Below are 25,351 nucleotides of genomic sequence, written 5' to 3'. Positions count from 1 at the left end.
ATTTTATTTCCAATAGATTGTCATTTAACTAACATGATGCAGATTCTTGCTCTTTATCAGTCGTCCACTAAAAACAACGTGCAGTACTTCACCTATTTCACCAATTTTGGTTTATATGCATTTAATAATAATGGTTTGTCAACAACATAAATACCTAAGAAGATTTGACGATGACATGACTCAGAAACACAAACTCAACCAAGGAAATTACAGAAACTAACTGCAAACACTGTTGGTTGTAAGCACATAATGGTCTGAAGTGTAAAACACAATAGATTTTTTGAGAAAAAAAAAAAAAAAAGTGACAGTCCTCTGAAAATACTAATACATAATTCATTCCCACCTTATCAAGCGTCAGTTTTACCAACGACATTTCCAAAATCTCTAAATCAACAGCGCATTCATTTAAGGAATAAATATCACATGTCTAAAAAAATGACACCTGGGTTGTGTCCATGCATTTTGATTAGTGCTTGTTGTAAGACATGACAGACATTAACATAGCACTGCATAATGTCCACTGTACAAAAATGCATTTTTGAATTTGTCTGTTAATGTAGTAACGTCACCAACAGACTCTTTGGTGTCATAATTTAAAAAAAAAAAAAACAAAGTCTAATAATGTATGAAACTTAATGTCATCAAAGCTAAAATGACACATACATGAACAGGTTCTGTTGTTTATAGCATGTTGAGCAACACATGTCGATCACTCATAATTTCTCTGACGAGACAGGAACTTGAAGACAACTATAAGTGTCCTTTATCATTAATGTCCCTCCAACTTACTCATCTTCCTGCATCATCTCTCTAAGGCACTCCTTTAAGTTTTCCACCCGCTCTTCTTTGGCACTCTGGATTGCCTGCTCCAGTAGATGCTGCACTTCATCCAGACCACTCAGCTTCGGGGCTCTGCGCTGGTAGAGGCACCCACCCAGCTGATTCTCAAAGCCGTCTTCGTTAAGCAGGCCACAGAGAAAGCGCAGGAAAATATCGTACTGGCCGAATGGGGACTTTAAGGTTCGTGTCACGGCACACTGGATCAGGTCTACCGGTGACTTGGATTTGGAGAGCTTGGGCAGCACCCTTGAGTCCAGAACGTTATTAGACTCGGCACGGAACATAGTGAAGACGTATAGAGCAGCCATGAACTCCTGGGAGAAAGAAGTGATTTTTAGATTAGACATCCTTGTAGGACATCCTATTACATTTCCAGGAAAAGCATCATTATATAATTACAGTACAGCAGTATAACAACATGTCACGGAGCACTGTACTGTGAGTATGGCGAGATGGAAAGTTTTACCTGAAATGTGACATGAAGAAAGCAGAATATCCTCTTTCTGGCCTGTGTGCTAGGGAGCTCAGTACACAGGCCAGAAAACACTGTCACATCCATCAAGTTCAGATCATATTCTTTCATGTCTTCTTCGAAGAATTCGAAGGTATTCCTCTCTAGCAACTTGAAGGCCATCTTCCCCAACTTTAACAGCAGGTGTTTTTCATTACTGGACCATTTCTAAGTGGAAAAAAGAAATCAAAAAATTTAACTCTGACAATGAGTTAAATTGTCCATTTACTCAGATGACGCAGCTAGTCTTTTAAAAATAAAAGGCATCAGAAGAATTCTCATTCTTGTTGACATATGAAAAGTGTTGATTCAACTCTGCATTTTCAGTAGTTTGTTCAATTGCTGCATTGGAATTGTAAAATGTATTAGCTCCATAAATATATTATTCTCAAGTTATCTTTATCAGACTGCATCAGATAGTACAAGTACAGTTTTATCCAAAGCCAAATTTAAAGTTTTCTAGTTGAATGTTTAGGAAAACTATCCACAAACACCTGGCAGACTAGGAGCAGCCTTTCTATGAGATTAAGGAAGAAAAAGACAAAAAGTCACAAAATGACGGATGTTACCAAGTCATTATCGTTCTTTCCGTAGTAGAACTGCAGCCTGCGATTGATCTGGACGATCACAAAAAAGGCATAGAATGGTGTCAGCCTGGGGGGGTGCACACCGTAGCCCTCATAAGAGTAGCAGCGCTCAAACACTGTGGCCACCATCCAGCAGATAAAGGGGTGGCGAGTGAGCTGTCTGAGTGTCGGCAGGCGCTTAGAATGGGCCACAATGTTCGCTGCTAGAACTGCCTGATCAAAGCGTCTCGTCAGGAAGTTATCTTTCATCTCATCACTGGAGAAAAATTGAGCAAGAACAATAAAAATAGACTAAAATACATTTTTAAAAGGAATTTGACTTATTTAATTCTGTTGCCAATCCATTTGAGCTTTATTATTGTAAATGATCAAATATGTCTACAGGATGGAACATACACAAAGTGCACAAGGAACTAAATCCAATAATTAGATATGCAAAAACCTGAAAACACAAAATTAGACAGGACAGACACATAGCACATCTACACACACACACACACACACACACACACACACACACCTAAAGCCAAGTGCTTCTGTGAAGGCGTCTATGAACTGAGATGGGATTTGTGACACAGCAGCTGCTCTCCCCAGTATCCAGACACGGGCACCACGAAGCACAGTGCCTCGGATGATATTCACAACCAGATTATCCATATGTGTTTTGGTGTAATTGTCATTTATGACTGGAGCCTTCTGGAGAGTCAAATGAAAGAGAAAGAGACATGTATCAGGTTCTGGTCATCACGTGTTACACTGAAAGATTGAAATGGTCAGATTGCTTTCACAGCAATATCGAATTCAATATCGAAACCACAACGTCTCAACACGGAGAGACGTTCCTAGTATGATCTCAAATTCCTGAGAGCCCATTATGCTCTGAGGCTCTTCTGTCAGTTTCTTGCCTTTAATTTTCTTTTTAGCACTCCACCTGTTTTCCCTGAAGTGCATGCAATATGTTCTGTTTGTTTTGGCTCAAAAACCGACAATTTAAGATTTTTTTTTATTTTCATTTTTTGCTGTCATTAATTGCCAATTGTTCCATGTGAAAACTTTAAAAACAAAATAAAAATGCTCGTTTTGATCAGTGAGGCCACTAGATATTTTGATTTAAAATTTCACCCAAATCATTGGATAAACAAGCACGCATGAGTCTAATAATTAAGAACTGTGAGATTATTATTACTAGATTAGTATTCCAAATTAACTAAAAAAAGTATGTTTTTTTTACAGTTTACAAAATGTGAACTGTGCTGATGCATACCTCCCATTCCAGAGGAGCTTGGTAACAATCAAATGAGTCCATTATAATGACAAATTTACAGTCCTCTTCCTCCAGGTACTTCATGTCTTTGCACTCAGGATAATAATATTCTATCACATCCATGATGGACACCGTCTCAAGATCGGAATCGCCTTTGTTTCGCAGATACCAGAGGTTGCTGAATGAAAGTCCAATGACAAACTGCACATCCTAAGTGAAAATAGACAAGAAAATTGTATCAGACAGAGGAAATTAAAAGGACAACTTCAGTTATGAATGTTACGTATAGGAAAGAACTAATGATGGGAATTGTTGGGGTCATGGGGTCAATAGTTCAATTGTTGTCATTGTGTAACAAGATTTGAAGACAATACCATGTTTGTGTAAGATGTTTTAGCAGGTGTCTGTTTTACCAGATAAACCACACAACCTTATGAACTATGTAACTGAAAACTCTAACTGCACCCACGCACACTGTGCCTTGTTTGTTCCTCACTATAGAAATAAAAGACTGCTCAGTGAAGAGGGAGTCAAGGTCGCATGGGGGAGAGAAGAAAGTCTCTTCTCTCCGTCTGCAACTGAGGCCTTTTTCACTTGCAGGCATATACTCGGTACAAAGTTGTCGTGTGTTTCATTGCCTTCAGGGAAAAGAACCATGTCAGTGTAGCGTAAACCTGACAGGAATGTTTATAAATTGTCATAAACAAGCACTCTTTTGAAAGCCTAATGTTACTACCCAGGCTGCAAATTACATCATCCCCCAAGGGACAGAGGGGTGATGACAAGATGCTGCCGAGATATTGGTGAAGTTTGAGTTCATGGATCAATAAGTCATTAGTGCAACTCAGTTAAAACACACACATTGCCTACTGCATCTGCCATAAGGCAGACAAGCTACAAGCCACGTTTTCATCAGAACCAGCTGGAGAGAGCGCCAGCACACTTGTATTGCCACTTGCACAGGGACCAGTTTGTCCAGCACTGAAGACGACTCGAAGTTTCACTTGTAGTTTGCGGTCTATCTCAACAGAGGTGGAATATGAATATTTATCATGAGCCATGATAAACAAGACACAGCCTGCACATATGCTGATCATCACCTTACAGCCATTTCTGAGAGCAGGTCTAGTCAGTCCGTGATGTGCTGTCATGAGGCAGGTGTTGATCCACTGCAGGGATCTGTGATATTGTAGCTATTTGATGTTTCTTCAGGCAATAAGGTGAAAATAGCTTTTAATTTATCAATGAAGTGTTTCTTTAAAGTACAGATAGATCGTGAAACCCAATATGACCAAAAACAGAGTGAAACAGTACAACTAAAAATTATATGATATGATGAGGTCCTTAAGTCTGGCTTGAAAATGTAGGGAGTAAGGGATTTCTTTGTTTGGCTGGTAATGCAAATCTATTATGTGTAACCTATATTTAACTCAGACAGCACAGGATTGCACATTGCACAGGCCGAATCACAAACATTCTAGCTAACGGTGAAAAGTTAAAGAGGTATATAAGCAGGGATGGCTGGAGCCTTAATCCTTATATGTTTTAAAATATTTTATTCAAGTCTTAGTGCACTGAATCTGGTGGTTATAAAACAATCAACATACAGATATATGGTTTTACGGAGTTATCTAATAAGATATCACACAGATAGTGGAACATATCCTTTATTCTACCTAAAGTGAGATTTAAGTGACATATTAGTGATTCTGAAGCAGAGCTTAGCGCAATACTGGTCATTGTGTGGAAAGACAAAGTGGTATGGGAACTTTTGAGACACAAACCACTAAACTCAACGAGTTTAGCCGACTACTCAAAGTGAGTTGAAGTGCTGTCCTGTGATCCCATCCCTAGAAAGGACCACTCTGGTTTGTGCTGCAGTTAAAATGAATAATGTGTTCAGTTGCCTGCTTACACATCAACCAGATACTGAGCAACAATATTCTTTTGGAGTCATGTTTCTCATGATATCACAATCACAAACAGAATTTGTCTGTCTGCTGTTTGGTACCTAGCAAGTAGCATAGGATGTTAAATGAGATTTTTCACTGAAAATGAATTTTTTATTGATTCTTACCCTATTGGCATGCAGCTCTGCCCAGTCCATGGAGAATTTTGCTACAGAGACAGTCAAACCAATTCCTGGGATACCAGTGGTCAGCACCGTTCTCACCGGTTTGCCATCACACGTCTGCATTCGAAACAGATCGTTCACACTGACAAAGGTGCTGGCACTGGGGACCTGGGATGGTAATGAAGGGTATGGTCGGAACTCATGAGAGGGGTCAACTCCTCCATAAGGACAGGTGGAAATCTGGGGCTCAACATAGATAGTTCCTAGAAGATGCTGCTTTCCGGGTCTAGGAACACCTTCACGGATGACTTGATGATATCTGATTGCATACTGCTTCAGATAATAACGGATCCATGCTGGTAGTGGAGAAAAATACAAAAAAAATGAAGAAAGCTGGATGTATATCACTCCACACATGGGGTTTTAAAGAATAAGCTTTCCACCTCTCTGCCTGCAAACTATAGTGTCATGATGCTGCACACATTCTCGCCAGAAAAGACACACCACAGTTCAGCTGCTTGTTGTCTAATGCAGGGAGCTCAAAATATTATTCCTGTTGAAATGAAAACATCACTAGTATCTGGTCCAGAATAATAAATCCATCTAGGATGCAGCATCTATCTACCAATACCCTTCCCATCATAAAGTCAACCTCAACTTGAAAAATTAAAAAATATATATATAAAAAATAAAATCCTCCCTTCTTGATACTATTTGTACTTTTTTTATAGTTGCACCTTTCCTTAGGGATTTTGATATCATGAACAAATCCATAGAGAAAGCAGTCTATGCCTGCTTAAATAACTTGTCATTCATATTTTGAAGGCCATGATGCAGAATTTTCTGTACTATGACCTTTAATGAAAAATGATGATTCTCTGATAAAGGCTTCAAATAAATTGTGAACAACCAAGTTATCTCTTAGGAAAAACAACAATAATAATAATAACAGCAATAATACTGACAATTAAAACAAGCTAATTTCATCAGCATTAACAGGAAACCAGACAAATATTCACTTACCTCTTTTGCACTGTTCTTCTAATTCATCTGCTTTATCTTTCATGTTGACATTTTGAAGGGTAGTTATTGTATGTAAGATGCAACGATCTTGGCCTGCAGTATAGGATTAAAAAAAAGAATAGAAATAAGCTATTATTGATATTATATCAGTCCAGGAGCACTACAGTAGTACACTTATTTTTATAAATAACAAAGCACTTTACAGGTAATAAAACAATTGTTGCTCCAGTTGCAAATTTAACATTTGCACTTCTCTGTATTATAACAGGTCAAAGTCCTGAGATTCTAATATCTGTCTTTTGGCTAAACATTATAATATGCAACAATCAAGTTCACAATATGTCACCCTAATGTCCAAGAGGCCAATAGTAAAACTCTTTAAATCTTGCACTCACATTGCATATATTACATTATAGCTGTGTTTTCTTACCGAGAATCTCCATGATCTTGTCCACAAAATCAAGAATGTCTCCCTCCATCACTTGCATAAACGTTATGCCTGGTTGCCATTGGTAAAACATCATCTTAAATTTCAAAAGCTCCTCCTTGGTGAGGCCTGTCAGAATATTCTGGATAGTCTACAAACAAAGATCAAATAACATTCCCTAGCAAAAAATTATGCTGGCAAAGTGTGTGCAACAAACCAATTAAAATGTTAAAAAAAATTTAAGAAATGAGAGAAATTCAGCAACAAAACTTCTATATATTCTTTATATTATGTCTACCTTCTCTATATTATAACAGGTGAAAGTCCTGAGACTCTGATCCTGCTCTGGTTAACTCACCCTGAATATATGTGGCAGGTCCTGTTCAGGATGTAGTCTGCCTGGCTGGCTGTTTTCATCAGCCTGCATTTCGTCTTCTGGTTCAACAGGCTCGGGTGGTTCTGGGGAGTTAGTTACTAAATTATCGTCATCAATATCCTCCTCGGCTTCTTCTAAAAGATCTTCAAGTTCACAAGACCTGAGAGACAACAAGAAACCACACTCAGAAACTGCATTGCCAATACAGTCCAACTGTCAATTACCAGTTAACACATATAGATACAGCATACAACTAGACAACTGTTTGTGGTCAGAGCTATCAATCAGACATCAAGACATCAATCATTTGTCTACATACAATAAAAGATACTCTGTTCAGATATCAAATGTTTGCTAGAAAAAGATGAAAAATATTAAGTTAAACTACAATACTTCCTTATTTTCTACTTTTAAGTTGAATACATATGACAAACTATAGCCTTGTGGTTTGTCTGTTTCTCTAAGAGAAAGAATTTTGATGACAGAAAAGGAAAAGCAGCACAACCATTACTAGACATGAATTGTACTGGCAATTTTTTAAGCAACAGAAAAATCTCCACTGACACGAACAGATCATAAACAAAGAAAACAAACATGATACCCGGTTTCAATGACAAGAGCTCCTGGCGGTTTAGTCTGCTCTGTGGTTGCGGTGTAGAGGGTCTCTGGAGACTCGGGGCGATTCAGCTGCAACCTGGCCAAAATTAACAAGAGTGTTTACCTTCGTCAGTCATTCCATAGTAATTAAAGACCCACTGCTGTGCAACACAGTGCACTTTGATGTCTGGTACAATAAAGAGTCAAACCTGTGTTGTCATTTACAGAACACCATTCAAACCACTAACAACAAAAAAATCATAAAGTAAAACACCGTCTTTTAAAGTATGTCCTCTTGCCCTTATAATGCTGGCTTAAATAAAAAAAACAAACATCACTACTAGAAGGGACTGTTAACAAAGCTGCCTGATGTTTCTACAACCCTAATGATGAATCCTTGATTATGAACTGACCTCTGCCTTAATTACTACTTCACACTATGGCCTAACATCCCTAGCATTTATGCAACTATACTGGACACAGGTAGGGTGTTTGGCTATTTTATCGTGGGTATAATTTTGGCAAATTTTACTGTAAGTAAAACTAGTTGACTACTTCCTAACAAATGCCCATCTCTGCTAAATGACCTACACACTAGAAAAATCAAAGTGGTGCAGTGGAATTTTGTGAGAATATTTTCACTGCCAGAACTTTAAAAAACAAACAAACAAACAAACAAACAAAAAAACACCACCACCTCAGGTGCAGGGTTAAACTTAAATATTAAACCAAGACATGGTACCTGGTCCCTGCTGTCTCAGGTAACACCATGATCACATCGCCATTATTTTCCTCCTCTTCATCCTCTTTCTCATCACTCTTCATTGAACCATAGCTTGATGGTGGCCTCTTCCACTTTTTCGTCTCCTCCTCCTCATCCTCAATCTCTGGCCTAAAGATTCTAAGTCCACAAAAAGAGTGTTAGTACACAAATAGGTGTGAAACCATATTAAGTCAGTTAAATTGTTAACTAATAACTACTAACTAGTGTGTGTATAAATGCAGCTAATGTCTGTGGAGATTCTCTGTCATCCAAATCATGGTGTGGCCTTGCACTTCCTCCATTTTTTTTGACCCAGTTGTCCAAGTAAAAATAAGCGCAAAATTAAATTACCAATTTCTCTTCTATTACTGACTTATAGTTTCAGACGTATTTATGCTTACTGTTGGGTAGTATAATTTATAACTCTTCATATAATGTCTGTACCTAGTTTAACAAATATGTCAACATTCCTGTCTGAAATATTGTGAAACACGTCGAACATTTACAGCCATAATCCACTGGTAAACCAATGCTAGCGTTGACTACAATACAACGAAGGACTTAAAAAGCCATTATACCTGAATGTTAACAGACTAGTAATAACTAAAATGGTCAAAAGGTCTAAAATACAGCTGTGGAGACATTAGGAATGTAAACATCACCCACCTTTCTACTTCACTGTCCGGGTCCATTTCTCTGGCTGTACCAGGCTCACAAATGGTAGCTCACACAGCTTTAGAAAACTAAATCTCCCTTGTTAAAACTTCATAGAAAACTAAATCTTCCTTGTTAAAACTTACAAGCTCATCTGAGCTAACGTTAGCTCGCACGGAAGCTAACTTGTAACTCTCGCTCGTTAAACTAAGGTAAATAAAGCTCGTGTGAGTCCAGAGAGGCGCTACAAACTAATATTTATGAGGAAATTATCCCTACGACTAAAAAAAGACTTGAAAATAAAAGTATATATCAACTGCCGCCTGCTTTTAGCTCTTAGCTTCGTGTGGACAGCTGTAACTTTCAGTTTCCACTTTTCTGCCAATGACAGCAGTAATACTTCCGGACTACATCCTTCAGAATAAAAGCACAGCAGCACATGTTAAAGCATCCACAGCCAGCCGGCGCTAAGTGCACAGATTATGTATCAGATGCTCATTTTAGCAAATATTTTACCCTCACGTCAGCATTTCATTTGTAGGTGTGTATGGGGAAAATATGTTCTCACAGTAAGCCTCATGTAGGACTGAAATAGTTAAAGCCTTCACTGTCCACCAAATATTCCTGTGAAAACAAACTAAACACTTCTCTTGGCCTGTAACCTACGTCCTGGAGCCATGTGGTGACAAAAAAAGAAACAACTTTAGACCCTCAAAATCAGATTGTACAATCATAATTGTTTCACTACATACATAAATGTATGTATGATTACTGTCTCTATTGCTATTATTTAAAGTTACATTTTACCACCAGGTTTACTATAAGAGTCTAGGTGTCTGCACACAGGTACAAGCTTGGAAGTGCACTGAGAAAACAGGTTAGGTCAGGTACATACAATGATTCAGTGGGCAGTTTATCAGGTGATCTAATTCAGCCATTAATACAGCATGGTGCTGCTTAACCCTACTGAATTATATTACTTATGTCTCTAATTTGACCACCACATTGTGACAATGACGCCAGGCTAAATAACTGAAAGGCTTCTGTTGCAGGACTGCTGTATTAGACTGATTTATTTTAGACAGTTTCATATGGTGCCAAGAGGCAGCGTTTGTTGTTTTGTGGTATCATCAAAAATCCTAGTCACGCAGGTGTAATTAGGCAAGTTAATGACAAGATAATGAACTGTAAATAAAATGATGAATAATCACTAAAACTGGAATGGTATATTCTTAGAAACAATAATATTCAGTGCCTTTACTTTTAAAAAGTTAGATCTAGATTTGGTCATGCTAATAAGTAGGCAAAAAAGGACTGAAACCCATGTCAAGAGGAATGCCCTTCTTCAAACCATTGTTAGTTGGCTCCTTATCAATCAATACACCAGCCTTAACATGACACAAGACATTGTCACGAACACTTCGAGCATCAATGAGTTGCAGTAAACATCGGACTTTTCATTAAAATACTTTTATTTAAGACAAAAAAGGAAGATTGAAATAAGATTTTACAATGTGCTGAGGGATAACAAAATTAAAATTTTGTATATATATAAAAAAATAAAAAAAAATTAAGCATAAGTGGACATCATTTGATTGTGGAGACCAGTCAACCATTTATCTTTCTCATCATCTGTGGGACAAAGAAAAAAAAAAAAAGTTGATTAATCCAAAGCACAGAGAAACACATTTAAACACATTATGAATAAAAATTAGGTAAAAGCTGAAATCTTAAGTGTTACTGAGACACCCCTTACTCTGTATAAAAAAGAAACAAAGACACCCGGAGTTTTGTTGTAATAGGTGAACCAACCGCTAGTCTTTAAAAGAGCCTTTACAATAAAAATAACCAAATTACAATTACTATTGACCTTTTAAGACTTCCAGCGAAGTTCATTGATGCTTCTGAAAACAGTGTTCAAATGTAGTAGTTAAAATGCTGCACTGATTGAACACATATTCTAAGCAAAATGTTTGTACCAATATAAACAAATTTATTAATTCATTAATAATCCAAAACAAATGAATACACTGGTCAAGCTACAAATCATAGCTTATGTTTAGTTTTTGTCACAGACATGCTGATTGAGCTCTACAATCATTTTTGTGGCTGCAGTTAAGGTGGTATGTTAGACTGAATATTGCTCTGTCCCCTTCATGTGCAAATGGGAAGTAAAACCTAATAAAATCATACAAAAACACTGCAATGTGACAGTGGGAGCCTAATCTAGCCGTGGACTCAAACGTTATCATGGTGACTACAACAACTTTCAAAGAAGTGTCAAAAGCAAAACATGCCACTGTTAAATCTAATGGGCAAGACAAAATGGTTTGGGTTGCAGTCCTTGCTGAGGATATGGCTTCAGTTTTATCAGCTCTAGCCTGTACAACTTTCAGAAGGACTGCATGAACAATTGGCTGAGTTATACAAGTAATGTCTTTACCTTGCGAGTCTTGGCCATTATCCCAGGAGATTTGGCAGCTCTACCAGCTTGTCCCGATCCAGGGGGGAGGTTTTCCTGGCACTTGCGTGCAGTTGTCTGAGCAGGCGACTTCTTTAGACTTTTTCCTGGGGATTTTTTCCTGGCACTGCGTGGTTTGTTCAGCCCCTTTTTTAAGTAATTGTTACTTTTAGGGGTGTTTTCAATGACAAACATGAAAGACTCCCTCCGCTCAGCCTGAAAGAATAGTACAGTGTAAACTGTTGAACAAGCTCACAAACATCTACAGCTTAATAAACATTTTTGTCAGTTTTTAAACCAACCGGTAAAGGTCCACTGTTGTCATTCTTATTTTTGGGAGTCAGGGGACGGGGGAAGCAGCTGGCCTTCACCTTTTTCTGTCAAAGTAAGGGAACAAAAGGTCAGGAAAAAATGGTTAGTGGTCACAGGGTTATGACAAGTCAAGCTGTACGCAAGTCAGGATCAAAAATTAAATAAGATGTAACAAACAGTCCTGTGTATATACAGTTAATGCATAAATGAAGACCAACCTCGGGTGAAGTTGGATGTACTGACAACGTAGCTGAAGGACGCTTTGTGCCTTTTGGGCTTTTTGGTTGAGTGGAGCTGACAGTTCTTGATGGCAACTGACCAGACATCAAGGGGAGAGTATGGGTTTGTCCCATCATGAGGGAGTGGCGACGGGAGGCGAGAGAGTCCCGTAACTGGCAGGGCATCATGGACGCCCGACGGATCGTTTCAGATGGGTCACCTGTACGTAGTTCTTCATCTGTGAACATGAAAGTACTACTACGGCCAGTCTAGAGGAACACAGAGGGATTTCATACTATTGGTGAGAAAACAATTGTAACAAATTAACAGTCAAACTATTTTTTGAGGCTACAGTCATAAAATTTCAGCAAAATGCTTTAGGCAATACATTGAACTGCAAATTGCTCCCAATGATTAGAACAGCATCTGCTATGGTAGTACCACTGGTGTGTGTCAGTGAATAAGATGTTATATGAAAGCATGAATCTGATCAATCTCACCTCAGACTCAACAGGGTAGCTGCTCTTTAGGTGTGGGAGACAGGCCTTGTTCCTGGCCTGGAGCTCAGCAATCCTCATCCAGTCTTCAGGAGCAACCTCTGGTTCATTTTCTGCCCCCACACAGAATGTACTAGTGGCTGAAGATAAAGACATGCAGGAAAAAAAAAAAATTTATCACAATCCTTTAAAAATGTTTCAGTTATTTGTAACGGTTAAAGTGTGATATTCATGTGTGTTCAGACAGCATTTATCAATATCTAATATGTCGGGCTGCCCAGTAAATAACCACTAGCCTATGGGGATTGTTAAGTGGACAGAGGCCACATTTCTATATATCAACACACAAATACAAAGACTTGCAGGGGAAAAAAAAAAAAAAAAAACTTTATTATTGTAGGACCCAGGTATGCATGTCATAGCTTGACACCTCACCATTAATACAACCTCCTTTGACTCATCCAGGTATCTACTTACTCTGTGAATGTAGTGTTTTCCGCCTGAACCCTGGAAGACCAATGAGTTGATCACTGGCAGCACCAGTTCTAGCAGGTGTATCACACAGGTCCATGGACATGGGTCTTGCAGAATCGCCACTTGTAAGGTTTGGTTGAGAGCGAGCTGAGGCCAGACTGTAAAAAGTCTCATCACCTTCAGTGCATTGTGGGGTTTTCTACAGATCAGAGTTCAACAATCACTAATGGTTAAAACAACTGCAGTCAGTGTGGTGAGCCATTTAAATGCATCTTTACATTATTGGAATGTACTAACCATCTTTGTGGTAGTTAAAACTATGGCAACGAAGTCCTAATTAAAGTATTAGTAAATAAATTAAGAACCAAGTTAAAAGAACCCCAAAATATGCTTATCTGAACTTAAAATGCACAAATTCTAAAGTGTCACTATTATGATGATTACGTCATCGCACTTCTGTGTGATATGCAAAATGTGCAAAAAGGCTGTAAGTGCTCAGGTGAGTGTCCGCCACCTTGGTCATCGTGATGTTTATTACTTGTGTGGTTCTCCGGCGTTTGACAGATGAAGTTGGATTTTTACAGGCTGAATCCAGTTCCATTTGTTGCTCTGTGCTGGTCCTGGGCAAAAACAAACAAACAAACAAAAAACATGGATATCAATAGAGTATGAAGAGAAATTATTTGTGTGTCTATAGGGAAGGAAGAACTGGCTAGCAATTGAAAAAATAATTGAAAACAGATACCACAAGTCACAATACCTTTAGAGAATCTGCATGGTAGGTAACTCAGTAATAGGTCCTGCATGGTTAACCATAATATGCCTGAAGTCCAGACTACTGTTTCTAGCATTATTACATTTGTATTTCTATGAATTATACATTATAAAAGTTCCACATTTATTTCTCTTTGCAGTAACAAATGTTATTTACTTTAGATGACAGCCGAGTGATTTTAACATCTTCTTGCTGGGAAAACAAATAAATAAATAAAAAACCTAAAATACTTTAAGTAAACATTCAACATGTACTTAAAAGAAAACTGTCCACACTACTTTGTAAAACCTCCTCAAAGGTGCCTGTCCTGTAAATACTATGGTATAATTGTCACAACTCAGTGTCATACCTGCTGATTTGCCTGGTGTTTATAGGTGTAAAGTACAAGGTTTCCAGCGACTCAGCCTGTAGACCCCGGCGTTTTGCTGCCAGACGTTCTGAACTGCGAACAAGCGGTGTGCTTGATTCACCAGGAGCTGAAAATTTCCTGCTAAGAAAAACATTACTTCCACTACTTCTCTGCTGAAAGATTTATGCTTTTCTCAAATATTACCCAAATATTATTTTTTCATATAATTCACTAATAAAAAGCAGCTGGTTTGGTGCAAAACACAGCTTCACTCAATTTGTTCAGAATTAGGTTGAGTGAAAATTATAGAGATCTGAGTACTGGACCTGCAAAATGTGTTTTAAACTGATAAAAACAAATGATACATTTAACCCACTGCTGCTCTTCTCACCTGTACCACTATAACATACTACAGATTGCAGTCATTTTGCACATTTTTATGTTAACTTGCGGACGATGTGTAGAGCTTTTGACAGCTAGCATACCTAAGGAAAATACAAATGGTAAACACTCAAAAAAAACTCTGTATGAGTCCATTTCTTTAGATTGGCAAGCAACATATATATAATGGTAGATCCTTAAAAGATTGCATTACTTTTATATTTGGAGAACTTTACCTTCTGGTGTTCAAAGAGTCTTCCAGGGAGCTCTGGTCCAGGCTGTCAGAGCTTATACTCCTCTTCACCAGCGCTCTAGTGTCAGCATTTGCATTAGGAATCTTCAAGTAATGCAACTCCGTTGTTCTGTCTTCGTTACCATTTATCTTATTCTGTGCCTGGAGGTTTTGGTTAACAAAGGCCAGCTAAAGGTAAGCAGACAGAGTAAGAGTTCAGACTGAAATGAGGGGAAATGTGCTATCAAAATCCTTGAACTCATGTTCTTCTTTTTAACAGCAAAAACGCAGCTTTTTCATTTTCATCTTGGTGAGCATGTGCGAATCCCTCCCCTCATGTTTTAAAAAGCCATACCAACCTTTGCTTCCAGAGTGGCCACCTTTGTCTTGAGTTTGTTCATATTGGTTTGGGCTTTGTCCAAATCCAACTGAAGTCGCTTGTTATCCATGGTAATAGTCTTTAGTTCACACTCTTTAACCTCTAGGGAGCACTGGAGCTGAGTCATCTCCTCTTGGCTTTTCTGTAGGAGCTGCTTCTTGCTGTTATAATGACTTACTGCTTTCTCCATCTACAGAATTGAGATAAAACAAATACCTTATCAATCCCCTTGTCCAGACTACATTATACTCATATGGAAGTGTTGCACAGCAACAAATCAACTGATATTAGTGGTCAATAAAACTGACAGAAGTATTTTTGACTGAAAAATTTGATAGGCACACAGAAACAAGCACTAAAAGTGAATTAGATTATGCTTTTGATGACTGAGGTCACACTGACCTGTGCCTTGTAGTGTTCTGCAGCCTCTGATTTAGCTGAGAGCTGTTCCTGGAGTTCTCTCCTTGTCGCCTCACTTGTTTGTCTCTCTTTCATGAGTTTGTCATTGTCTGTTTTCAAACTGTCCAACTCATGCTGTAGCACCGATCCCAGTTTACGTGAGGCTGCATTTTCTCTTTCTATGGCCTGTTTGGCTTCAGTAAGTCCCTCCTTCTCCAAGACCATGGCTTCAACTTGTTTCTTCAGAGCCTTGCAATCATTTTCTGCATGAAGTATTCTAGCAATGAGTGTTTCTTTTTCCTGAAGAGCCTCCTTTTCTCTTAAAGCGGCATCCTGCAACTCCTGTACTACTTGTTGTTCTCTGAAGACTGCAGCTTCTTTGTGTTGGGTCAGTTCTGAATTTACTGAGTGTAACTGCTGCTGAAGGTGATCCATCTGCTCAGCAGATTCTTGTTTAGCTTCAAACAACAACTGCTCCTTAGCCTTAAGTTTCAAAGAAATGGTTTCAACCTCCTTTTGAAGCTCCTCTTCAGCTTTCAGGAGGAGGCTCTCTTTCTCATCATGGGACCGTTTTAGATTTTCAAACTCTTCTTCATGTGAATAAATCTGCTGCTGTAGAATCTCTACTTGTTTGGCTTTCTCCCCTAAGCTTTGCAGGGCCTCCCTTTGGTGAGCGTTTTCTTGCTGTTGTTGAGTCAAAAGAGCTTCCTTAGATTTCATTTCTTCCTCAGCCTTCTTCAGTGAAGAGCCAAGTGTCTCTACCTGTTGCTTTAAACATTGGATCTCCTGACTTAGCAAATCTGACTGTTCCTTGTTGTTAGCCTTCAGCAGTGTCATTTGTTCCTCTTTAGTTTGGATCTCCTCTTTAATCTTCCTCACCTCCTGCTCAGCGGCAAACAGTTGTTGCTGCAAAAGCTCCTTCTGTAGAGTGCTCTCTGTTTCCTGTTTTTTGAGCATAACCTGCTGTGCCTTAACTTCTTCCTCAGCCTTTGTGAGAGAATGACCCATATTATCGAGTTGATTCTTTAGACATCTGATGTCTTGCTGTTGCATGTCAGAATGTTTAGAGTGCTCTTCTTTTAGTGTGATCAGATGTTCATCTTTAGCCTGAAGCTGTTCCTTTAGTGCTTCTTTTTCCTGAAGAGCCTCCTTTTCTCTTAAAGCGGCATCCTGCAACTCCTGTACTACTTGTTGTTCTCTGAAGACTGCAGCTTCTTTGTGTTGGGTCAGTTCTGAATTTACTGAGTGTAACTGCTGCTGAAGGTGATCCATCTGCTCAGCAGATTCTTGTTTAGCTTCAAACAACAACTGCTCCTTAGCCTTAAGTTTCAAAGAAATGGTTTCAACCTCCTTTTGAAGCTCCTCTTCAGCTTTCAGGAGGAGGCTCTCTTTCTCATCATGGGACCGTTTTAGATTTTCAAACTCTTCTTCATGTGAATAAATCTGCTGCTGTAGAATCTCTACTTGTTTGGCTTTCTCCCCTAAGCTTTGCAGGGCCTCCCTTTGGTGAGCGTTTTCTTGCTGTTGTTGAGTCAAAAGAGCTTCCTTAGATTTCATTTCTTCCTCAGCCTTCTTCAGTGAAGAGCCAAGTGTCTCTACCTGTTGCTTTAAACATTGGATCTCCTGACTTAGCAAATCTGACTGTTCCTTGTTGTTAGCCTTCAGCAGTGTCATTTGTTCCTCTTTAGTTTGGATCTCCTCTTTAATCTTCCTCACCTCCTGCTCAGCGGCAAACAGTTGTTGCTGCAAAAGCTCCTTCTGTAGAGTGCTCTCTGTTTCCTGTTTTTTGAGCATAACCTGCTGTGCCTTAACTTCTTCCTCAGCCTTTGTGAGAGAATGACCCATATTATCGAGTTGATTCTTTAGACATCTGATGTCTTGCTGTTGCATGTCAGAATGTTTAGAGTGCTCTTCTTTTAGTGTGATCAGATGTTCATCTTTAGCCTGAAGCTGTTCCTTTAGTGCTTCTTTTTCCTGAAGAGCCTCCTTTTCTCTTAAAGCGGCATCCTGCAACTCCTGTACTACTTGTTGTTCTCTGAAGACTGCAGCTTCTTTGTGTTGGGTCAGTTCTGAATTTACTGAGTGTAACTGCTGCTGAAGGTGATCCATCTGCTCAGCAGATTCTTGTTTAGCTTCAAACAACAACTGCTCCTTAGCCTTAAGTTTCAAAGAAATGGTTTCAACCTCCTTTTGAAGCTCCTCTTCAGCTTTCAGGAGGAGGCTCTCTTTCTCATCATGGGACCGTTTTAGCTTTTCAAACTCTTCTTCATGTGAATAAATCTGCTGCTGTAGAATCTCTACTTGTTTGGCTTTCTCCCCTAAGCTTTGCAGGGCCTCCCTTTGGTGAGCGTTTTCTTGCTGTTGTTGAGTCAAAAGAGCTTCCTTAGATTTCATTTCTTCCTCAGCCTTCTTCAGTGAAGAGCCAAGTGTCTCTACCTGTTGCTTTAAACATTGGATCTCCTGACTTAGCAAATCTGACTGTTCCTTGTTGTTAGCCTTCAGCAGTGTCATTTGTTCCTCTTTAGTTTGGATCTCCTCTTTAATCTTCCTCACCTCTTGCTCAGCGGCAAACAGTTGTTGCTGCAAAAGCTCCTTCTGTAGAGTGCTCTCTGTTTCCTGTTTGTTGAGCATAACCTGCTGTGCCTTAACTTCTTCCTCAGCCTTTGTGAGAGAATGACCCATATTATCGAGTTGATTCTTTAGACATCTGATGTCTTGCTGTTGCATGTCAGAATGTTTAGAGTGCTCTTCTTTTAGTGTGATCAGATGTTCATCTTTAGCCTGAAGCTGTTCCTTGAGCTTTCGTATTTCCTCTTCAGTGGTTGTCATCATGTTTTTAAATGCATCTTTTTCCAGAAAAATCTCCAATTCCTTCTGAGCCAGCAGGTTTTCTTTAGTCTGAATCTGCTCAGATGCAATCTTAAGTGACTCACTCAAAGTCTGCACCTGATCTCTGAGAGTTTGGATTTCATTCTGAAGCACTTCTAAATTTTTGCAGCTCTCAGCCTTTACCATATTGAGATCTCGCTCTTTAGTTTGGATATCAGACTTCAGTTGATTAACCACTTCCTCGAGGACTGCACTGTCCTTTTTAAGAGCCTCGATCTGCAAAGTGCTCTCCTGTTTGTGCTTGACTATCAAATCTTCTTTGGTTTGAACCTGGACTTTGGTAATCTCAAGAATATTGTGCATGCTTAGTATTTGTTTATTCAGACTTTCAATCTCCTGATGCAGTGATTCTGAGTGCCTAGAATTCTCAGTTTTTAAGTGAACCAACAGCTCCTCCTTGGAATTAATCTCTGCATTTAGCCTTGTCACCTCATCTTGAGATACTACCATTTGTGCCTGGAGCCCTTCTATGCATTGTTTGCTCTGTAGTTGCTGTTCAACAAACAGACTTTCCTTAGATTTTAAATTCTCCTCAGCTGACTTCAGTGACATACCAAGACACTCAGCCTGTTTCTTTAATTTTTGGATCTCTTGCTCTAGTAGTTCTGCCTGCTCTGAACTTTGATTTGTCAGTGTCTCCATCTGTTTCTCTTTAGTCTGGATCTCCTCCTCCAGGCTCCTTACCCTCTCTTCAGAAGCTGACAGTTGTTGCTGCAGTAGCTTTATCTGATGACCACTCTCCTGCTCCTGGTTTGTAAGTATAACCTGCTGAGCTTGAACTTGTTCCTCAGCTTTTTTGAAAGAGTCTTTCAGACTTTCTATATGATCTTTTAGATCTTTAATTTCTTGCTCCAGAAATTCAGAGTGTTGAACGCTGTCATTCCTCAGTTTAACAAGCTGTTCATTTTTGACTTGCATCTCTGCATTAAGCTTTCGAACCTCTTCTTGATGGGTTAAAATTTGTTGCTGGAGTACCTCCTTTTGTTGGATATTCTCTTGTTGGGTCTTAGCCAACAAGTCTTGCTTAAGCTGAATATGCTGTTCAGCCTCCTTGAGAGACGAGCTAAGCTCTTCCATTTGGACTGTTAGCATTTGGATTTGATTGTGAAGAACATCCTGCTCATTAGACTTCTGAAGACGTAATGTGGCAAGCATTTCCTCTTTAGCCTGAACATCCTCTTTATGTTTCTTAGTTTCATCTATAAGTAGGTCAACTTCTTCTTTAAGACTATTAATTTGTTGGTCTTTATCACCTAAGACAGAATAAGCAGCCAATAACTTTGTCTCAAGCTCTTTGACTCTTTCTTCAGTCTGGTTGAGAAGATCTTCCTTCGCTTTTTTAATTTCTTTAAGTTTTTTGATTTCTTGTTCACAAGCAGTAATATGTTCTTGTAGCCTGGTCATCTGCTCAATTTTCTGTTCCTCAGCTTGCTCAAGTTGAAGCTTGAGATCATGAATTTCTTGTTGGTACTCTGCCAGCTGTTGTGTTTTGGCCTCAATTTCCACCTCAGCCCTTTTCAGATGGCCAGATGTGGTCACCAGTTCATTCCTCAAACCACTAATTTCAGCCTCAAAATTTTCTCTCTGGCAATTAAAGAAGAGATGTCATTTAGTACTCAGTTTGATAATAATGTTGTTTTTTTTTTTTTTTACTTCAGTAAGTATTTACTTAAGTACTTTACCTCCATTACAGGCCCCATATTCTCTCCTATTTCTTCATTTGCAGCCCTGCTTATTTCATCCTCCAAAATGGAAATCTTTCCTTGGAGAATCTGAATTTCCTCAGAAAGGAGGTCCTGAGAAACACAGCATAGGGTACATTACAACCCTTTCTGTAAAGTCCCTTTTCTTTGTTCGCCTGTTGGAGTGACAGTGTCAACCTGACATGCCTGTTAAACATGAAGGGTACCAGTCTGTCCTTGCCCATGAATATTTTTTTTCCAGGGTAAAAAAAAAAAACGTTTTAATTATTCCATAACAGAAGTGACACATTTGATAGTATTTCAACACCAGCGGCAACATTTAAATCATTAACATTGCCATACAACATAGCACTGCCTTGTATCTTAAAGACTAAAATCAAAAACATTTGTTATACAACTTATGTTTTAAGGACATAACTTACCTTTTCGGCAGTAGCTTGGTTGAGTTCAGACTGGAGGTAGCTTGTTTTGCTCCTCCACTCCACCTGAGCTGTACCTTGACTTTCTGTCAGCTGGACGATTTCCGCCTCAAATGTGGCTAGTTGCAAAGAAACGGCTCTCACCTGCGAAAAAGAAAAGTCAGAAAAAAAAAAAAAACACTGAGACGCCAGGCTTCAGGAGTAGCATACCCATGTTAATGATAGCCAATACCCTGATAGGACAGAACACAAAGATATTTATTTCAGTCAGTTTTTAATAGAGAAACTTTGCACATGTATCATTACCTGGGAAGAGAGTACTCCATTCTCTTCTGTCAACTCATCCACTTTGTGCTCCATAAGCAAGGACAGGCTCTTGAGATCTTTATTTTTCTTTAAGATCTCATCAAGACGCATTTGTAATCTAAGACAAAAAAAAAATTTAAAAAAATCAAAGTTTATTCAATCACTTTTTGGTCTTCTCCACAACAGGAACTCAATAAGCCATAACTGAACACTGAACTTTTACCCCTTGTCCCAAGTACTGTTTTTGTCCGCCACCTGCTGTGGAGACAACTTCCTCGAGGTACATTTTGGCACCCCATAAGATATAGTACTAAATCAGGTTTCAGGGACTTGAGAAGGACCAAGTAGGTTTTTACAGGGCTGTTTCCCCTGATCGGTTAAATGTCAGTGCCATCATGTCTGAAGTTTTAGCAGAACAAGCACAGTGTAAACATATACTCATGATGGATTACAGACAAAATGGGAACTACAGTAAACTGAAACAGGTAAAGTGACAACATAATCACAGTTTTGCAAATTTATGTACAACATCATCATAATCCATGACCCGACATCCTCTGCTCAGCACTGAGTATGTGCCTGGTCCCACTTACACTTGTGAAATTTCAGCTTTCCTCATGGGGACCAGACGCTGAATGCCATGTAGATCATTAAATCCTAAGGTGGAGACTTAGTTCAAGGTTCAGTTTAGGTTAACGTAAGGGTTAGGCAAGTAAAGTTAGGGTAAACCACTGGGAAACAAATGTAAGTCAGTGTAATGTCCACATGGTATATAAAAATAATAATGATAAAGAATACATAAAATAAAGAAAGGTTTGTGTGTGTGTGTTTGTGGTGCTCTCAGGTAAATAATAACCAACACAGGGACAAATACAGTAGAAAATCAAAGTGCAGCCAAACACATCAGCCCTTCAAGTTCAGTCAGGTTAAGAGTATGGGAAATTACAGGTTATGGATTATTAACTTCCCATGGTGGAAATCTGCTATTTTTACGCAATGTTTTCTGCAATATTTAGGTATGTATTAGGTAATGTTTTCTTCTCCATAAAAAATGTGAGACTTGTTATAGATAAATATGCAGCGGCTTGAAGAATGCAGGAACCAGATTATAGGGCAATTAAATGAATGACTAATTTACAGCTATATAAGGTCAATCTATTGATTGATGATCTGTCAAAGTAAATTCTATTGACAAACTCAGTTTAAGCATGTCGTTGTTATAAATGGCGTTTTCATTCATTAATAAACAGACCTGTTAATGTTAAATTTCGTTTAACTCTGCCTTTGGTTACTTACGTGTTGTTCTTTGTCTCAAGTTCATTGAGTTGGTCCCTGGTAACCTGCTCCTGATCACTGTGCTCTTCTTTCAGCTTTTCCAGGTGGTACTTCAACTGGTTAATGTAGGACTCTAAAGAAAACAGGTAGAGAGGAAACTCAGATTTGTATAAAACAGACATTAAATTTGAAACACTTTTCAGACCAAATGCTTTCAGGTTTCTTAAAATTTAGTTACATTTAAAATTATTTTAACCATTGCGCTTAAGAAATGATACTTCCTCATGCACATGCGAATACTCGCGATCTTGTGTATTCACGTATAGTATACGTGTTATACCTCTCTGTGCAATGACTGCAAGCTTGCTGGCCAGCTCCCTCTCCAAGCTATCTCTGTAGTCTCTCTCCTTTATCATCTGTCGCTGCATCTTCCTCAGCTGAAATTTTGGGGTGTTCATAATCTCCTGTAGAGGAGACTTGCTGTGGGAGAAAAAGCAGACCAGGTGTACATAATTTAATAGATTTGCATTGATGCATATATGGCATATGTATTAAACTACTCTAATACCAAACTACAAGTTTTCATTTAAAGTAACAAACAAAGTAACACCGATTAATTCTTGCAAGCCTTTTAATTGAGACAAGCAGCTTCACAAGCTGAAAAATGTCTGTCAGACCACATAACTCAAATATGATGGAGCAATATCCCATCATGCCACAGGAAAGTATCTTATTGCTACTTAATATTACAATTGAAGAAAGTGAAATTTGAATTAACATGGTCCATAATATGGTTCTGTTAATTTTTGATGACTACATTAAGGTCACATTCAAATTTATGCAGATACCTCACTGAGGAAGAAGCAACAGTGTGCATGTCCACAAACTTGACTTTCTGTGTGCGACAGAAAATTGGGGACTCATCATCTGAAACTGAGGAGGAAGTCAACACACTGGATGAAGAGGTGGTTGCTGTTCGCTCAAATATTTCACGGGAGACAGGCAAATCTGTAATTTATGAAGATATTTTGAATAGGTTTACAGCTTGCCACAACAGTATTATCTACAGACACTAACGCCTCTTAATATGGCATCATAAAGAAAATTTGTAACTTACATCGTCTTGTCAAATAGGCATCAACATCATTGCTCAGATGAACGTAGCCCTGGCTCTCCATCACAAAGTTACTAGTTAGGTTTGCTATCTCTTGCTAATAAAAAAAAAAAGAAAGGGATATATATATATATACATGTATAAATGAATAAACAAAATGGCAGCACAATAATCAGTAGTGGGCATGCACCGCTTTCACAAATAGCTCTCTGCTTACCTCCACGTCACAGTCCAACGTGTTTAGAGTTAAGCGGTCATTCATCATGTCATGGTACACAAGCAATAAAAGCACCTGGTAAAATACCACAAATAATAAGTCAGAGAAGGTCTGAATTTATTGTCTTAATATTTTTTTTGTCTTTGTTTTGTACCTTTGCAATTTCCACTGTTAAGTTGATGTCATCTCTTATGTTGTCCCATGATACTTTAGTGCCATTGGCTACACTAAATCTGCAATCCTCTAATGAGCAAAACAGAGGCAAGATAATTCTCAAAGGACAGCAATACTCAACTGTTAGTAATTCAAAAGAGTACTGATAACACAAATCAGAAAAGTGTGTTGGCAAGGCGTGTTCTTTATCCTCTAACAACTGCCTGGCAAAATTACAGGTGCTCCAGAGCACAGACCACACCAAACAGTGATGCAAAGTGTGGTCAAAGTTGGAAAAGATTAGAATTTTTCAAGCAAAGATGTTGCAGAAAACTGTCTTTAATATGGAAATTAATTTACTCTAAACTAGGAACCCAACACTATCATCTTCACAAATACTGCATGCTTTCTTGCTATCATAATGATAGTCACATAAAAAGATCAAGATCTCATCTCATCTCTGTTGATCACCTTAAATAAGTCAAATGTACTGTGAGTTGTTTATGCCAAAGAAGGCAAAACGTCTGTCTGTGCTGTGAAGGCTTTCACAGTGTGGAAACCTCCCCTTTTGACACCTGACTAGTACATGGAGCAGTATTTTTGAACAGGGCATCTTAGATAAAAGAAGAAACTTTAACACACCTGTTTAGTAAACATAACCAAACCATAGTTTAAAAGGTCTGTGGCTTTTTGAAGTTATATAAACTCACTCTCCAGAAAGTCTGCAATAAGCTGGTGTCGATCTTCAGTTGAACTGCTAAAACCAGGGCCAGGCTGCTTTTTTCTGAGATGACAGAAACAAAAAGAACAAAATTAAGCTATAACTATCAAAAATCATTTAACCCTATGAATCACAAATTAAATGTAATGACCTGCCCATGCTTACACAAACAAAACATTTCATTTTGCTCCTACTTACAGCATGTACACAACTTTTAACAAGACTGTTCCATCTTGTAAATCGTCGACAGCCAGTTCACGGTCAGACAGTTTAATGCTGTTGACCTGTAAAGAGATATTTTAATGCTTAAACATGGCCATCAAACGCTAACTGAACATAATAAACAATATTACTGAATACTTACCCATACAAGGAGAGCTTTAACGCCCAGATTGATGGCCATCTTGGCTGACCATCAATCGCAAGATTATTTCTGCGAACGAAAACAAAAAACAGTCTAAACAAATGGAGGCAGCTAACATTAGCCTCGTTAAATTTACAAATGAGCGCGTCGACTTAGCTCTGTTCACTAATGTTTACACATTTTATCCCCAGCTAGCTAGGGAATAAATTAAAGATAACAATAACCATGGTGAGCTGCCTGGATAACACAAACTCAGTTAGCAAGTTTAGCGTTAGTGAGGTCAAACCATTGCTAACCTCGCTTACGTTACCGTTAATATATTTAGCGTTAGCTAACAGTAACTAAGCATGTGTTATTCTTAAATCCCAGTAAGGAGCGGTGGCTTACCTTAAAAGACAACGACTTTCGACGCCCTCCTGTATCTCCGTTACTGTTAACAGAAGTGTAGTCAGTTAACGCTAGCGTTAAATAAACAAACAAGCCCGACTCTGACACTGTACAATTCAAACCTGTGGCTAAAGATTGAACCAACCAATCCGCTTCCAGACATCAATGATTCCTAAAACAGGCGAAGTTGATTGGTTTATAGGCCGGAA

The 25,351-nt window shown here is 38.6% G+C and overlaps 2 protein-coding genes across 7 annotated transcripts; both read right to left on the bottom strand.

Moving 5' to 3' along the window:
* Nucleotides 1-313: 313 nt before the first annotated feature.
* Nucleotides 314-9,494, bottom strand: nlrc3l (NLR family, CARD domain containing 3-like). Its single transcript, XM_026299212.1, has 12 exons — nucleotides 9,129-9,494; nucleotides 8,442-8,600; nucleotides 7,704-7,796; nucleotides 7,085-7,262; nucleotides 6,730-6,877; nucleotides 6,300-6,392; nucleotides 5,280-5,632; nucleotides 3,203-3,412; nucleotides 2,459-2,634; nucleotides 1,921-2,194; nucleotides 1,307-1,519; nucleotides 314-1,154 (listed from the first exon to the last, which is right to left on the bottom strand). Exons 1-12 carry the CDS (start codon nucleotides 9,152-9,154, stop codon nucleotides 786-788), a joined length of 2,292 nt encoding a protein of 763 aa, XP_026154997.1. The 5' UTR covers nucleotides 9,155-9,494; the 3' UTR covers nucleotides 314-785.
* A 1,073-nt stretch (nucleotides 9,495-10,567) lies between these two features.
* numa1 (nuclear mitotic apparatus protein 1) lies at nucleotides 10,568-25,268 on the bottom strand. Of its 6 annotated transcripts, none has more exons than XM_026327249.2 (25): nucleotides 25,143-25,268; nucleotides 24,756-24,824; nucleotides 24,590-24,675; nucleotides 24,381-24,454; nucleotides 23,672-23,760; nucleotides 23,518-23,592; nucleotides 23,304-23,397; nucleotides 23,035-23,194; nucleotides 22,527-22,666; nucleotides 22,208-22,319; nucleotides 20,912-21,029; nucleotides 20,609-20,749; nucleotides 20,166-20,279; nucleotides 15,598-20,067; nucleotides 15,176-15,385; nucleotides 14,821-15,005; nucleotides 14,204-14,344; nucleotides 13,594-13,699; nucleotides 13,083-13,278; nucleotides 12,609-12,745; nucleotides 12,108-12,377; nucleotides 11,880-11,954; nucleotides 11,560-11,793; nucleotides 10,987-11,020; nucleotides 10,568-10,748 (listed from the first exon to the last, which is right to left on the bottom strand). In XM_026327249.2, the coding sequence occupies exons 2-24, from the start codon at nucleotides 24,792-24,794 to the stop codon at nucleotides 11,009-11,011; spliced, it is 7,278 nt and encodes a 2,425-aa protein (XP_026183034.1). In that variant the 5' UTR covers nucleotides 24,795-24,824; nucleotides 25,143-25,268; the 3' UTR covers nucleotides 10,568-10,748; nucleotides 10,987-11,008. The 6 variants fall into 6 exon arrangements, 5 of the variants coding, with proteins under 5 accessions (XP_026183034.1, XP_026183042.1, XP_026183049.1 ...); XM_026327257.2 differs by lacking the exon at nucleotides 10,987-11,020 and having other exon boundaries at nucleotides 15,598-15,903; nucleotides 16,741-20,067; XM_026327264.2 differs by lacking the exon at nucleotides 10,987-11,020 and having other exon boundaries at nucleotides 15,598-17,538; nucleotides 18,376-20,067.
* Between the last annotated feature and the right edge of the window lie 83 nt (nucleotides 25,269-25,351).

The sequence above is a fragment of the Mastacembelus armatus genome, chromosome 13, assembly GCF_900324485.2.
Source record: "Mastacembelus armatus chromosome 13, fMasArm1.2, whole genome shotgun sequence".
NCBI classification, from domain to species: Eukaryota; Metazoa; Chordata; class Actinopteri; order Synbranchiformes; family Mastacembelidae; genus Mastacembelus; species Mastacembelus armatus.
The sequence above is the reverse complement of the archived record's forward strand: the minus strand, read 5'-3'. Positions and strand labels throughout refer to the sequence as shown.

What these genes read in the sequence shown, in the direction of transcription:
- nlrc3l (XM_026299212.1), bottom strand. Translation starts at nt 9,154, where the DNA reads ATGGACCCGGACAGTGAAGTAGAAAG. An exon ending in GCTCTTGTCATTGAAACCGG is followed by an intron (nt 7,263 to 7,703) that starts GTATCATGTTTG and finishes GTTGTCTCTCAG; the next exon opens with GTCTTGTGAACTTGAAGATC. An exon ending in ACCTGCCACATATATTCAGG is followed by an intron (nt 6,878 to 7,084) that starts GTGAGTTAACCA and finishes CTTTGTTTGTAG; the next exon opens with ACTATCCAGAATATTCTGAC.
- numa1 (XM_026327225.2), bottom strand. Translation starts at nt 24,794, where the DNA reads ATGGCCATCAATCTGGGCGTTAAAGCTCTCCTTGTATGG. An exon ending in CGTTGGACTGTGACGTGGAG is followed by an intron (nt 23,398 to 23,517) that starts GTAAGCAGAGAG and finishes TTTTTTTATTAG; the next exon opens with CAAGAGATAGCAAACCTAAC. An exon ending in CTTGAGACAAAGAACAACAC is followed by an intron (nt 21,030 to 22,207) that starts GTAAGTAACCAA and finishes TTTTTGTCTTAG; the next exon opens with ATTACAAATGCGTCTTGATG.